General features: G+C 41.7%; 1 protein-coding gene across 2 annotated transcripts in view; it reads right to left on the bottom strand.

Annotated features, from left to right (window-relative positions):
* Positions 1–15,771, bottom strand: part of PCNX2 (pecanex 2) — a 354,532-nt gene extending 338,761 nt beyond the window's left edge. Inside the window, exon 1 of one of the 2 annotated variants that reach the window (XM_071207372.1) lies at positions 15,217–15,771. In XM_071207372.1, the coding sequence (XP_071063473.1) occupies positions 15,217–15,369 (153 nt within the window). In that variant the 5' untranslated portion in view covers positions 15,370–15,771. The remainder of the gene's footprint in view (positions 1–15,216) is intronic. The other variant, XM_004451027.4, reaches the window with a different exon arrangement.
* Between the last annotated feature and the right edge of the window lie 302 nt (positions 15,772–16,073).

The following is a 16,073-nucleotide window of genomic DNA, read 5'->3' as shown; positions in this document are numbered from 1 at the left end:
TGAAAGATTCTGGAGATCACTCTATACCAGCCCATTTCTCATTCCTTTTATAAGTGCACAATACCCCACTCTATGGATGTGTCTCAGTTCCCTCAACTAGTTCCCTATCTTTCAATATCTGTTTCTAGTATTTTGTTATTCTAAATAGTGCTTCCATTACTCATTTTTACATATATCCCTCTAAATTTTTTAGAATGGCTATTTATTTAAACAATAGATGTTATCTTTTAAGTCTTTGTTACCTAGATATGCCCAAATCATAGTATTTTAAAATGTACTTCATTGGTTTTTAGCAAAATATTTTAACATGTTTACTGGCCATATATATATATTTATTTTCAGTTGTCTATGCCACTTTATAAAATATTAATACCATTCTTATTTATTCTTAAAAGCCATGTAAATATGATAAGGGCTAGCTCTGTCTTATTCTTCACTGTACTCTCAACACCTAGCATGATATCCAGCATATATTGCTTGAAATACTGATGAATAAATGAGTATGTATGCTTGTAATATGTGTCAAATATACAGTAAATTTTTCTCAATTTATTCAGCATTTGAGACCTTGGAGAAGATGTTTAACCATCCATTTTTAAACTGCCACTTCATCTGTTAAATGGGAAAAATAGTTGCTAACAAGATTATTATAAGGATTAAACAGATAATAAACATAAAACGATTAATTCAGTGCCTGGTATATAATAAGCATGAACATAATAATGTTAGTATCATTCATTATCATCATCATCATCGCTATCAACATCATCATCTACCCATCATCCATCGGTACAAGGAAATAATAAATTCAGATACAGCAATTTGAAATGGAGTAAAGAGTAATAGAGCAAATGGTTTTATTGCCTCTATCAATAGGCAGAGATTTAGACACATAACACGGAAAAAAAAATTATGAAACCAGTCAGACACTATTTTCTGAACGAAGTATTTATTTCAAGATTTTCCTAAGAATATTTCTTATTTTCAAGGATATTTCTTCCTTGTTTATTAAGGATATAGTTGCAGTCTTCAAAGCAAGAATATATTATCAAAAAACAAGGAAGAACAATAGGAAATAAGTATGAGTTCTCCGGGTTCTGATTTGATATCATAAATACTTGGGGGAAGCAACTGAAGTATATACATAATCCAGTATAAATATTTATGTCAGAGAGTAAGAAGAAAATTCTTAAAGTCCCTCACTGTCCAAAACTTCTGTATTTTCCAGTTTAAGATTAGTCAATATTGAAAAATGAAGTAAAAATCCTTTTAACTTGACTCTATGGTCTACAGTTTTTTTAAGTCCAAGTTTTCCATGATATGGAAAAGTTCACAAAAATTATTATGTGAAATATAAAAAATTCATAATTGGTAAATAATAAAACAAAGGTTACCTTGGAAACAACGGCAATATGAACTTTGAGGCAAGTCAACACCAGGAGTAATGTCTTAGGTTATCAAGTTCCAATTCTAAATATCTGGATCTGGGTCACAATGTTGTGATTAGTATACTGAAACAGATGAGTTGTTATATGTGCTACCAAAAGTGGGTCTTCCTTTACTGAGTTAGATTCTATTAGCAGAAGAAGTGATTTATTTAGCAACTATATACAAAGCATCTAAGGCAGGAATCCAAAGACAAGCAGGAAGTAGCCCTGGTCCTCAAGAATCCACTGAAGTTGGTTGAGGAAGAAGTCTCCCTTGACTTAAAATCTTTCTCTAGATGTTGTGCTATTTTTCTGCTCCCTGCATGAAGGAACCATCTTTACCAGCTCTTCCATTTTTTTATCTCCCTTTGCTTCTTAAACCCACAGCAATCTGGCGTCTACTCCCCAACACTCCACTGAAATTGCTCTTGTCAATATATCTAAAGACAAAAATTTAATACAATTTTCTCAGCAACATTCAACACTGTTGCTCACATCTTGAAATGCTCTCTTCTGTCTGCTGCTATGACATCAGGCTCTCCTGTCTTTTTTCACCCCTTCCCCTCTTCCTCCTGCCCTGCTGTTTTTGCTGTCTATGTCATCTTCTCTTCTCATTTTCTCTCCTCTAGGATTCACTGGTTTCGATCCTGGAGACCCCTGATTGGGAAACAGGTTCCCTGTCAATTGTTCCTCCTTTCTGCAGCACTTCACCTTGACTCTCCCCTTGTCTCTCTTTTGATGCATTATCATCTTGCTGCATGACTCACTTGCAAAGGGCACTGGCTCACCACACAGGGATTCGTGTGGGTACTCACGCAGACACTGGCTCACCACACAGGCACTCGCGTGGGCACTGGCTTGCTGTGCAGGCATGCTTTCTCTTCTTCTTTTTCACCAGGAGGCTCCAAGGATCCAACCCAGGTCCTCCCAAACGGAAGGTGGAAGCTCTATCAGTTGAGCCACATCCACTTCCCTGCCCTGCCTTACTGACACGTCTTTGCCCTGCTCTTTGGCCCTCACTGCTTAGCCCTCCTCTCTTTTTTTTCTACTCATGCTACCTAGGAGAGCTCACTCAATCCCTTGGTTGTAAATACAATTTCTTACTGATGATTTCCAAATTAACAAATCTACCTTAGCTCACTCCTTTAAGCTCCCACACCTACATCCAGCTATATATTCAACATCTTCACTTTGATATCTAAAAGGTCTCTCCAAACTAACTTATCCAAAATCAGATGTTTGGTTTTTCACTCCTTCCTAAACTGTCCTCTGTATACCACTCATTCACACCTCAGGCAATGCTTAAACCAGAAAATTGGGCACCTTCCTTGATTTATCCACCATTCTCATCTTTCAAGCCCTTAAAGTGAATGTAACACTAGATTCTATCAAACTATACACTTATGTACCTGTATTTCTCCATCTTTACTGCCACAACTATCTTTTGTCTGAAGTATTAAAATAGCCTGTGAATTTCCCACTTCTATTTCTATCCTTTGCCTAATCTACTTTCCACCCAGCAGCCAGAGAAAATTTTGATAAAATAATCCCACCATTTTTTTACATGGATTTTTGAATCATGTTCATGTTGTATACCTAAAAAAAAATTAAATCAACAAGGACGGGGAAAAACTAAAATTTTATATCCACAGATGAACCTAACTATTTCCAAATTAATAACATACCCACAGAGGAGAACCAATAACAAAAGGATTAATCAAAAGAAAATTCATTAATGATAGCATTGGGAACCAGAATTCTCACTGTAAGAGGAGATACAAATGTTAAGAGTGGGTGAAAGAGAAGAAAAATCCTTTGGTATTGGATTGAAATTGGAGGTATCAGAATAATCTCTCGGGGAGGCAGACTTGGCCCAGTGGTTAGGGCGTCCGTCTACCACATGGGAGGTCCACAGTTCAAACCCTGGGCCTCCTTGACCCGTGTGGAGCTGGCCCATGAGCAGTGCTGATGCGCTCAAGGAGTGCCCTGCCACGCAGCGGTGTCCCCACCCAGCGCGAAAGTAAGTGCAGCCTGCCCAGGAATGGCTCCACACACACGGAGAGCTGACACAATAAGATGACACAACAAAAGAAACATAGATCCCCGTGCCACTCACAACAACAGAGGCGGACAAGGAAGACACAGCAAATAGACACAGAGAACAGACAACCAGCGGGGGGAAGGGGGCCGGGATAAATAAATCTTTTTTGAAAAAAAAGAATAATCTCTCCCTTTCTTTCTCTGTGGAGAGAAATATATATATAAACACACACAGAGAAGCTCCCATATCTTATATTGAAAAGGCCTAGAGGCAATGACAACCCAGTAGCAATGAACACAACTACTGCTGACCTAAATTTTGGTTTCCAAATGCCATTCCCAATGAAAATATCTGGGCTCCTTGGAACAATGGCTGGCTCTCCAGGGCTGAGGCACAGAAAGGACAAGATATCCTTGGAATATGTTATTGGGCCAGAAATAAAGAAAGTGGGTGAGTGTGCAAAAATTAATGGAGGCATATTAAAAGGACCCTGGAAGCAGCTTGAAGGCTCTCTCATAAGGCCAACTTTGGGATAATGGGAACATCAAAAATGAATGGAGGGAAGCAGACTTGGCCCAGTGTTTAGGGCGTCCGTCTACCACATGGGAGGTCCACGGTTCAAACCCCAGGCCTCCTTGACCCATGTGCAGCTGGCCCATGCGCAGTGCTGATGTGCACAAGGAGTGCCCTGCCACGCAGGGGTGTCCCCCGCGTAGAGGAGCCCCACGTGCAAGGAGTGCGCCCCCCCCCCCCATAGGGAGAGACGCCCAGCGCGAAAGAAAGTGCGGCCTGCCCAGGAATGGTGCGGCACAGACGGAGAGCTGACACAACAAGATGACGCAACAAAAAGAAACACAGATTCCCATGCCACTGACAACAGAAGCGGACAAAGACGCAGCAAATAGACACAGAGAACAAACAACTGGACCAGGGGGAGAAAGGGGAGAGAAATAAATAAATAAATAAATCTTTATTTTTAAAAAATGGATTCTTTTACACAAAAAGCACAAGCAAAAAAAAGTAAAAAGTAGATAAATGGGATTTCATTAAAATAAAAAATGCTGTACATCAGAGTACTGCATCATGAAAGTAAAAAGACAATCTATAAAATGGGAGAAAATATTTGGAAACCACATAGACTTTAAGGGTTTAATATCCAGAATATATAAAGAAATCCTACAACTCAACAACCAAAGACAAACAAGCAAATTCAAAAATGAGCAAAAGACTTGAATGGATATTTCTCCAAAGAAGATATACAAATGGCCAAAAAAGTACATGAAAAGATGCTTAACACCCTTAGCCATTAGGGAAATGTAAATTAAAACCGCAATGATATCATTTCACCCCCACTAGAATGACTACTATTTAAAAAACAAATAAATAACAAATGTTGGAGAAGACGTGGAGAAACAGAAATATTTGTTCAACGTTGGTGGGGATTTAAAATGGTATAGTCACTATGGAAAACAGTTTGGCCATTCCTCAGAAAGTTAAGTATAGAATTACCATATGACCTGGCAATAATCTCACTTCCAGGCATACACTCAAAAAAAAGCAAGGTCTTGAACAGATATTTGCACACCAATGGTCATTGTGGAATTATTCACAACTGCCAAAGTATAGAGTCCAAGATGAATGGATTAACAAAACGTGGTATGTTTATATAAAATGGAATATTATTTAGCTGTAAAAAGGAATGAAATTCTCATACATGTGAAAACATGGATAAACCTTGAAGTCATCACGTTGAGTGAAATAAGCCAGATAGAAAAGGACTAATAATATATGGCCTCATTTATATAAAATAATTAGAATATGCAAATTCACAGAGCCGGAAACTAGAATGCAGGTTACCAGGGGCCAGAGTAGGGGTAAGGAATGGGGAGTTAATGCTTAATTGGTACAGAGTCTACGTTTGGAAAAGTTATGGAAATTTTTGGTAATGGAGGTGGTGATGGGAGCACAACATTGTAAATTTAATTAATAGCACTGAATTATATACTTGAATGTGATTAAAAGGGAAAATTTTGGGTTATGTATATAACCCTGGAATAAAAATTATTAAAACCATAGAACGCTATAAAACAAAGAGTAAACCGCGATGTAAACTATGGCCTATAATTAGTTGTATAATTATAGTAATATTGTGTCATCAATTGAAACAAAGGTATCACACTAATGCAAAGTGTTAATAATAGGAAAAACTGTGTGGAAGGAGGAGGTTATATGGGAACTCTGTACTTTCTGCATGATTGTTCTAGAAACCTACTACTTCCCTAATAAAAACATTAAAAATTTTTAAATGAATGGATTCCAACCCTTGGAATAAAAAAAAAATAAGTCCACGAGCCCATAATAACAAGTACAAAATATCTGGACAGGGGATAAAAGAAAGCTCTTCTTTATAGAAGAATACCAATTAATAAAGGCAGGAAGAAAAGTGCAAGTAGAAAATCACCATTGTTAATAATCATTTTAGGCAAGAATCATCAATTTATGCTGCAAACATTGGGTGAAAGTTTTTGGGAGGGATACAATATTGCACAGTCTTAAAATTTCAGCCCACAGATAAATTATTAAATAGAAAGGGAAAAACGTATACTTTCATAATAGAGAAATCTCGCAGATACCATCTAGGCCAATGACCAAACAATATCTCCTTAAGAGGGGAGAAATGGCATAATGTGCCCCCTCTTGTGATATACATTACTTATGTATACTTATGTAATATTCATGCCAAAAACTGTATAGTCATTCATCTAATCTTAAGAAAGCAATCAGACACACCCAGTCTTTAACTGTGTTCCTTTAGAACACTCTGCAAAAAAATTTTCAATGCTATAAAAGAAAAACAAAAGCCTTGGAGAACTTGTTCTAGAATAAAGGACAAATAAGAGACATGGCAAATAAAGGCAATACATGATACCTGATTGATTCTTGGACCCAGAAAAACATAACAAAAAAAACCATCTATAAAGGACATCATTGGGATGACTGGAAAAACTTGAATGGGGACTATGTATTAGGTAATAGTATTACACCAATGATAAATTTTTTGAGTGTGGTAATTATGGGGGAGAATGTCTTTTTTCTTAAGAGAGACCTACTGAAGTATTGGGGGGGGGCATGTCTTATAGTCTACAACTTATTCTTATTTGGTACAGCAAAATAATAAATAGATATATAAAGACAGCAATAAAGCAAATAAGGCAAAATGTTAAGAACTGAATCTATGAAGGGGTATTTAGCATTCACTGCACTATTCTTTCATCACTTCAATAATGTAAAACTTGGGAAACGGACTTTGGCCCAGTGGTTAGGGCGTCCGTCTACCATATGGGAGGTCCACGGTTCAAACCCCGGGCCTCCTTGACCCGTGTGGAGCTGGCCCATGCGCAGTGCTGATGCGCGCAAGGAGTGCCTTGGCACGCAAGGGTGTCCCCCGCGTGGGGGAGCCCCACGCGCAAGGAGTGCGCCCGTGAGGAAAGTCGCCCAGCATGAAAAGAAAGAGCAGCCTGCCCAGGAATGGCGCCGCCCACACTTCCCGTGCCGCTGACGACAACAGAAGCGGACAAAGAAACAAGACGCAGCAAATAGACACCAAGAACAGACAGCCAGGGGAGGGGGGGAAATTAAATAAATAAATAAATCTTAAAAAAAAAATAATGTAAAACTTTTCAAAATAAAAACTGGACACTGGAGGATAAAAAAGTAAACCATGCTTCAACCACGCTAAAAACTCTTCAGTGATGTCTCATTATACTGAGAATAAAATTCAAAACGTCTCATGGTCGACAAGGTTCACTGTTTGTGTGTGTGATGTTTTTTTAAATACATACATCCCCAACAGATTTATTTTGTTTGAAAGGAATGGATTTTGAAAGGAAAAAAAACAAAACAAAACACAGGGCAGGGAGAATATGGAATCGAAAATAAATACTAATATAACCACAAGAAACTAATACAGAAAATGCCTTGTACAAAGCAATACAATAAAGGTTCAGAGACCAAGGTGTTCCCTTAGCAAGGTGAGGATTTCAGGCTCTGGTGTCTGGAGTTCAGGCTGCAGTCCCGTTTTTGGTTAGATCACTGGGTGGGTGTCACAGTCCATGTTTTAACCAGATTTGAACAAAGAATGGCCACTTGGCCCAGGTAGAAGTAGATGACGTGTTTAGTTTCATGTGTCACCTAACTCCCGAAGTAGTTTGCCCACCTCTCCAAACTTGTCCCCCATACTCCCAGGCAGCTCTCTGCTACACTCTTGCCAAACCGGCCTTCGGACATTTCCCAGATGGCGCCAGGCCTTCTCCCCATGAAGTTTGCCCAGGCTCTCCCCTGGCCTGGAGTGCTCTGGAAGCTCACTGCCTGCTGGCCTTCTCATCCTTGAGATTTCAGCTAAAAGGGTACCTGCTTTCCTTGACCACTCTATCAAAAGAAGCCCCTCCCTTTTCTCTACTACAGTAACTTACCACAGTTTGTCAAATTTCCCCTTTATTTTCCTCCTAATTTTCTACCTTCTCTGCTAGACTGGGAGCTTCATGAGGGCAGGGCTTTGGTTGATGTGTCATGGCAACGCACTCTGCCTGGCACACAGTGGGGCTCTCTGAGATGAATGAATGAAAGGAAAGATACACAACTATAACAATCACAGAACAACAGCTTCTTTAACAGAGGTAGAAGTAAAATGTCCTACGCTCAATGAAAAAGGGTGCTGATAAAAGCAGATCTACGGTCATGGCAGATAGGGTTCACTGCCATGTCAGATGGCCCTTCTATGGAGCTGGTGTTTCTGCGTGATGAAACTGGACCCAGAGGGGATCTCTTTTCATAAGACTATCATGCTACTTTACTGGAATTGTAGTTGGTATTGGGGTTTAAGATATATTTAGGGGATTGAATCTTTTTACTGACAATATGATAGCCAGGCCCTGAGCCTCAACAGACTCCAGCTCCTACAATCTGAATTATTGGACTCACCTCATTCAGCTAAGATGGAGTTGAAGAAGGGCAACCACCACACCATGGAGCCTAGAGTGCCTACAACTGAAAGCAGGAGGATTGCATCCAGTAACCATGTGGAATCTGAGCCTCCTCTTGACATAGAGGTGCAACGGACACAACCAATCCAAGGACCTCAGAGAAAAGGTGGCAATGGAGTGGGAAAAGTGGACATGGTGGCTGATGGGTATGGGGAATGGCAGGAAGAGATGAGATGTGGAGGCGTTTTTGGGACTTGGAGTTGCCCTGGATGGTGCTTCAGGGGCAATCACCGGACACTGTAAATCCTCCCAGGGCTCACTGGATGGAATGGGGGAGAGTGTGGGCCATGATGTGGACCAATGACCATGAGGTGCAGAGATACCCAGAGATGTACTTACCAAATGCAATGGATGTGTCATGATGATGGGAGTGAGTGTTACTGGGGGGGGTGAGGGGTGCGGTGGGGGTGGTGGGGTCGAATGGGACCTCATATTTTTTAATGTAATATTTTTACAAAATCAATTAAAAAAAAAAAGACATTAAAAAAAAAAAAAAAAAAAAAAGCAGATCTAATCACACCCTTACAAGAAGACCAGAGGAATATTCAGGATCCAGTGGCCTTCTTTCCAGTAACTAGAAAAGAGATGAACATTATTTGTCCTGATTTAGTTCAGTCGGTCCCTTGCTCCATTAACTCCTCACCTGGAGCCTCCATTGCCAGATCCTGGCCATCTACCCCTAGCCCTACCCCAGACAAAGATGGTCTGGAAAAGAAGTCAGCTGGGACCCAGAGGAACATTGTAACATGAGGTGTAATAAATAGTAAGCCATAGAATTTAAGGACACATTAAAGTCAGGCAACCCTGACAATATGACATCAACCAATTTTGTAAATCTGAAATACTGGAAAACATATTTTTTTAATGCAGGGCAAGACTGGAGTACAGACCAGCATCATCTTTTTTGCACTACTTCTCTAATCTATTCTCCAAACCATAGTCAGAAATTTTCCAAATCATAAATTTACTCATCTCATGCCATTGGTTAAAATCTTTCAGTGCCTCTCCACTATTCTCAGGATAAGCAAACTTAAGCTGACTAAAATTCCCTTGGTGACGTTTTGATTCTCATCCTCACTAATACCTTCCTTTGTATGCTACAACCACACTGAAACTTGAACTAGCCAGTCTCTCTCTTATAAGTTATTATTTTGCTTCAGATACGTTTCCTTCTGTACCTGTCTTTGTTCGGCTAACTCCTGCTCAGTCTTCAGCTTTCAGATTAGAAGCTACTTCCTTTGGGAAGCCTTCCCTAAATACCAACAGCAAATTTACTATCTAGCACTTCATACTTCCCTCATTATAACAATTGCCATTGTATTATTTATACCTGCTTATCTTTATCCCCTAGTTTCATAAGGGCCAATACCAACCTATCTTTTTCCCTGTTGTTTCTCTCAATATACTGCAGAGCAGAGGGCACTGCACCAGAAGGAAGCTACAGGTGGATCGCCAAATTCTGAGGAACTGTGGAAGGAGCAAACCACCAGCATGATAGAGATGCAGCAGGTTTACTCAAGGAAACTACAGGCAAGAGAGCAGTCAAGGAGCCTAGGGTCTCTGAAGGACCTGTGAAAGCACCTCACCAGAGACAGTCAGCCATCAACATATGCTATGCTCAGAGTGCCCAAAGCCAGCTCGCAACCATGCCAGTCAATGAAGAATTTTCCTGCCCTCTCCACTACCTCCTCACCAACCTCTTAATTCCAAAGTGGCCAGAAACAGTAGCCAGTGTGTGAGAGGAGATTGAGAGAAAGAAGAGGCAGACCATGCCTACCTCTTATTCCTTCCTGCCTGTAGAACTGAAGGAATAATGGTTGAACGGTTGATGCTTTGATAATTTATACGGAACTAGACATTTGTTTCTTAAAGCAATCATAGGACTTGGATTACCAGAAGTAATGGGACCTGCCTAGATTTCCATCCAGGGGTAGGGAAAAGTCTCCTCCATAGAGCAAGGTTAAAGAGACAGTGGAAGACAAAAGATCACTTTATCATTAAACCCATCACTCTTTACATTCAAAATTCCACTTACATGTGTATAAAACGTCCCTAGAAGAATACACGCATAGTTACCTCTCAAGTGGGGTACTAGAGACCATTGTGGGAGAGAAATTAACTTTTCACTATATGCCTTTTTGTAAATTTTCATATTTTTAAATCTCTGTGTGCAAGAAATGCAGGTACATGTTGTAATATTACCTGTATCAGAGGTGGTATGGTCTAGTGGTTAAGAACTCCAGCTCTAGAGACAAATTGCTGGGTTCTAATTCTTTTAAGGCCATTACTAGCCATGTATTCTTAAGCATGTTAACTAAGGTATTTGTGCCAGTTTCATCCACTGTAAAATGGTACTAATGATAAAGCCTAGCTTATTGGGATGTCAGGAGGACAAAATGACATATACAACAGTACCTGGCTGAGAAGTGGTCAGTAAAGGTTGGCTACTATTATTATCTATTCCAATAATAATAATATAATTATAAATGTTAAAGGGAAAACTCCATCTAGAAAAAAGAAAACTCCAAAGACAAAAGCTAGTCAGCTTTTTTTTTCTTCCACAGCATTTAGAGTAATAAAACAGGAGTAAGGTTAGGTAATATTTAAAATTAATCACCTGAATGACAAAAGTTATTAAAATCAGAAAAGAAGAACCACTTGATAAGTGGTTTCCCTACAAAAAAAATAGCATCAAGTGAAATGGATTCATCAATATGCATAAAAATAATAAATCATTAGACATCCTTGAAAAAAAAAAACACATTGTATCTGACAGAGAAAGCACTATCTAAAATATAACCAGTCACTAATTGGGAGGTATCTGGAAAAGACTTTAAAAAAAAAAGGGCAGAATGAAGACATAAATGGAACCTGAAATACTAAAAAAAAAAATTTTTAATCCTCAGAGCTATTTTTGTTTGACACTGCAGAGGCCAAAGCATCACAAGACAGGCAGGTGTTGGTTCTTTTGTCAGAGACATCAAAACACAACCTGAAAATACAGATCCTGCTTACAGATGCATATGTGTCTAAATGGCAGAAAAAAGATTTTTCCTGAAAAGTGGCAACCATCACTCAAAACTTAAGAAGACTGAAGATGACTGACCCAGAAACACTGGAGGAGCGTCCCTAGTAAAAGCACTTCCACCAGCAAAGCAAAGCTTCCACAGAGTCAAGCAATACAATCCAAAGTAGCCTTCCAGAGCAGCAAAATTTTAAGGTCAACTGCATGGGATGGCATTTGGCCCAAATCTAGAAGGGCTGGGTCTGCACCTCTATTAAAAGCACAGGGGCCAGAGAAGAATACCCTTAAGTGTCCCTGTCTGCAGGTCTTCAGTCATTACCCCACTCTGCTTTGAGGGTAGGAGGCAGGAAGTTCACAGGTTCAAGAGAATTGTGGGGAAAGAGCGAAGGATCAAGCATCTCAAGCTTGAGAATAAATAAGGCCCCCATAGGTGGAAAGACCAGTTAACAATGTTTCAGGAGTCAAAGGGGAGAAGGAAAGCATGAGCCATGTGATTCAATGGCAGAGAACAGCCTTCCTTATGAAGAAATTTGAATATAAATGCCCAAATGGCCAGAATGAAAGGGAAACCAACATGCCAAACAGTCCAACCAGTAACAAAACTCAAGTGGTAAGGACCAGATCTGCTACATAATGCTGTGCTGACGGCATCCTGCACAAAGGCCTCTAGCAGATGGGGTTAAATGATGGCTGAAGTCCAGTTCCCAAATCCTGAGCCAGGAAAGGGTGCCTTTGTGGGAGAGGCACCTTTCCATCAATTGCACAAAGCAGGAGCAAGGGTGGCCAAAGAAACACAAGGCCTAAGAAAAGATAATGATGTGCCAGAATGGGGAATGGCTCCAGACCATAATTTGAAACCCCCAACTAGGTGTAATATTAACAGTTAATATGTGTTGAGTGCTTAATGTATGCCTAGTGCCATGCTAGCACTTGAGAGGTCATCTCATTTAATGACAAATATAGCAATTACAAATGAAGTGGTTCTTATCAAAGAAAGTCTCTAAGGCAAAATTTAGAAGGGGAACTTGAAAGAGAGCAAGTATGGCTAAAATAAAATAAAAGGAAATATAAAGCTACAGCCATGAAACAGTGAGGAAGGGGCTGCGTGTCCTAACAGTATTTGTCAGATCCAAAAAATCATAGTGTTGCATTGTTGGGGTCTTGACAGATGGGAAGGTTCCACCCCATTCTTCCCAATACTCAACTCTTCCTCTACTAGGGTTGACTATACAGCCACCAGGATAATCATAATTCCACTTAATGTGGGGGCCTAATGTTTCACAGATTTCAAAGTGCTTTCACAAAGACCACATTGGGGGCGGTGGACTTGGCCCAGTGGTTCGGGCATCCGTCTACCACATGGGAGGTCCGCAGTTCAAACTCCGGGCCTCCCTGACCGGTGTGCAGCTGGCCCATGCGCAGTGCTGATGCGTACAAGGAGTGCCCTGCCATGCAGGGGTATCCCCCGCGTAGGGGAGCCCCGCACGCAAGGAGTGTGCCCCATAAAGAGAGCTGCCCAGCACGAAAGAAAGTGCAGCCTGCCCAGGAACGGCACCACACACATGGAGAGATGACACAAGATGACGCAACAAAATGAAACACAGATTCCCTGTGCCGCTGACAACAACAGAAGCGGACAAAGAAGACGCAGCAAATAGACACAGAGAACAGACAACTTGGGGGGGGGGGTGAAGGGGAGAGAAATAAATAAATAAATCTTAAAAAATATATATTAAAAAAAAACAAAACAAAACAAATACCACATCGGGCAACACAGTGCTGTGGAAAGGCCAAGGACAGGGCCTCAGCTACAACTCCCAGTTCTACCACCTTACTTCCTAAATGAATGTGGGCAAGGAAACCATCTCTCTGGGCATCAGGTGCTAAACACAAAATGAAACCCACTTGTCCCCATTTTACAGGTAAAACTGAGGCCTAGAGAAGTGCGGTGACTTCCACAAGGCGACATAATTGATACGTGGCAGCATCTGAGAATGCCAGCCTAGTCTTCTCAGAATATACAAGTACAAAAACAACAAAAACAAAACTAGCTTGCATTGAGTGCTTGTTATGTGCCAGGTACTGAACTGAGACATATTTTCACGTATTAATTCATTTAATCTTCATGTCCATTCCATCATATGAGGAAGGTATTGTTAGTATACCAGGAATCTGAAACCTGCTGAAGCTTGCTCAGCAGTAGAAAGCAGTAGAAACAGGATTTGAACCACATGTTCCTATTACTCCTCTGCTGCCCGCCAAGGCAAAAGAAAAATATTGGAAGTTAAGAGCCAAGGAAAAACAATGAAAAAACCACCGAAGAAGGAAACTTACATCCCTTGAAGGGCCTCCATGGATCAGTTTCTGTAAGTACCTCTTTTATTCTTTTTATGTAAGCACTTTTTGTAAACAATTTCATTTAATTTTCCTATGATGTGGTCATTATCACATCCATTTTAAGGATGAGAAAACTAAGAATTAGGTTTAAAAAAATCAAGTCAAATAGCTAATGAGTGGCAGAACAGAAATTTAAACCGAGGTTTGATTCCAATGTCAGATAAAGCCAGGCATATGGCTTTACATGTATTGCCTCACTTAATCCCCCGCAAACAACCCTGTAACTTATTTTCCTCATTTTACAGAAAAGAAAACTAAAAGTCAGATAGGATAAGTAACTTCCTAAGAACACAAAACAGATAAAAGTTAGTTCCCAAATTTAACCCAGACAGACTTCAGAGCCAGAGTTCTTTCTCTCTGGAGAAACTGCCAGAAAGAGAGTAAACTGGAGCCAAATCATGGACAACCTCAAATGTTAAACTCGGGAATCTGTCAGACATGCAAACTCATTGAAGATTTTTGCTGTGGAGAGCATGATCGAATTATATTTTAGGAATAAACTCCTTCAAGAAATTTAACAAAATTAGATCCTGGGCACATAAATTATCACAGCACACAGAATACCTTACTGATACCAGTAAGGCTTTTCAAATAAGGCTAATGACTGTTTAGATAAGGTATATTTAATTTGCTTAAGAAGGCCATCTAAACAGTTACTCAGCAAGCACCCCTTAACATACACCTGCTAAGTGTTAGGCCCCAACTACATGCTGTAATACTTAGGTGTGGAGTAAATTAGGTTTATTCGTTATTATATCTTTCTACAGACTTCTTGACAGTGGTGTGGAAAATGCAAGGTGAGTAATTGATAACTGACCTTGCCTTCTCAAAGAAAAACAGGAAATGGAGAGGGGAAAAAAAGACCAAGGACTGAAAGGGATTTGCTTTTTCCATTTCATTTTAGCTTTTGGCTCTCATGTACAGTATCTTATCTGGTACCAAACACTAGCCCAAGCCAACCACTCAAGAGGCCTAGAGCTGTCCCTCTGCAAAACAGGTTCAACAGTCTCCAGCCTCAAGCAGAGTTAAAGACTCTGACTCATCCTGGCATCCGGCATCAATTCTTAATGAGTCCCAGGTCCCCAAAGTCCTTTCTACTTCTTTCCCTCCCAGCGAATTTCCTCTGCCCCCTCTTTTTGCACTTTCTCTATGTCGAAGTCCTGAAGACCTTCCCACGCCCACCTCTTAAGAATCACTGCCCAGCACTTCCATCAACTCTTGGGTTCCTCCGTCCTCCTCCGCTCCTCCCCCACATCCCGCCGGGGCTCTACCGGCCCTCCTCACCAGGTGCAGGGCCAGGGGCAGCAGCAGCAGGAACAGCCACAGGTAGAGATGACAGCTGTTGGTGAACTTGCTCTGCTCGGGGTCGTGGTACCAGCCCCCGGTGAGCGCGGCCCACACGCCCTGCCGCAGCAGCTGGAGCCCCTGGGACACCATGCCGGCTGCGCCCGGGGGGCCTGGCCGCGCCCCAGCCGCTGCCCGCCGGCCCCAGCGCGGCTCACGCGCCGCGCGCAGCTTTAACACCGGGGTCCCGGGGCGGGGCCGCCGCCGCCGCCGCCCCCGCCGCCGCCCTCTCCCACACGCCGGAAGCCGGCGCCGCTCTCCTGCCCGGACCCGCGAACCGCGGCGCCGGAGCCGGCTGCTGCCGCGGGGCAGGTAGGCGCCATGTCCGAGGGAGGCAGGATTTTCCCATCGTGCCCCGCGGCGGCAGCGGATGCTCCCGAGGCTCCTCCCAGCGCCCGCCCCTGAGCCCCTAATAGGCCCCTCCTGGGGGCGAGCAAGGATTTCTGTGGGTGCTCCCAGCGTCTCTGCTTTTGTCTCCGCCTCCACCCCACCCCTACCCTAACGGGTTCCTCCTATGAGGGGCGTGAAGGCCTCAAAAGTCAAGGATGCTCTTATGCAGAAAAGACAGGCAAGGACAAATTCCTTGGTCCTTCTCTCTCTCTTTTTTTTTTTTTTTTTTTTCCGCCTCCACCGAAAGCTTTACCGAACACTGTGATTTCTTACCCTGAGCCCTGCCTGCACAGCTTTATTTTCCTGAACTGCTGGCCCAACACATTCTATTATTCTAAGCTCTACCTGCAGCTTTGGCACTGACCTTTTCTCCTCCCCGACCTTTTCTCCTCCTTTCCTCTCCTTGT

Source organism: Dasypus novemcinctus, chromosome 13 (assembly GCF_030445035.2).
Source record: "Dasypus novemcinctus isolate mDasNov1 chromosome 13, mDasNov1.1.hap2, whole genome shotgun sequence".
NCBI classification, from domain to species: Eukaryota; Metazoa; Chordata; class Mammalia; order Cingulata; family Dasypodidae; genus Dasypus; species Dasypus novemcinctus.
Note: the sequence above shows the minus strand (reverse complement) of the source record. Positions and strands in the feature narration are given on the sequence as shown.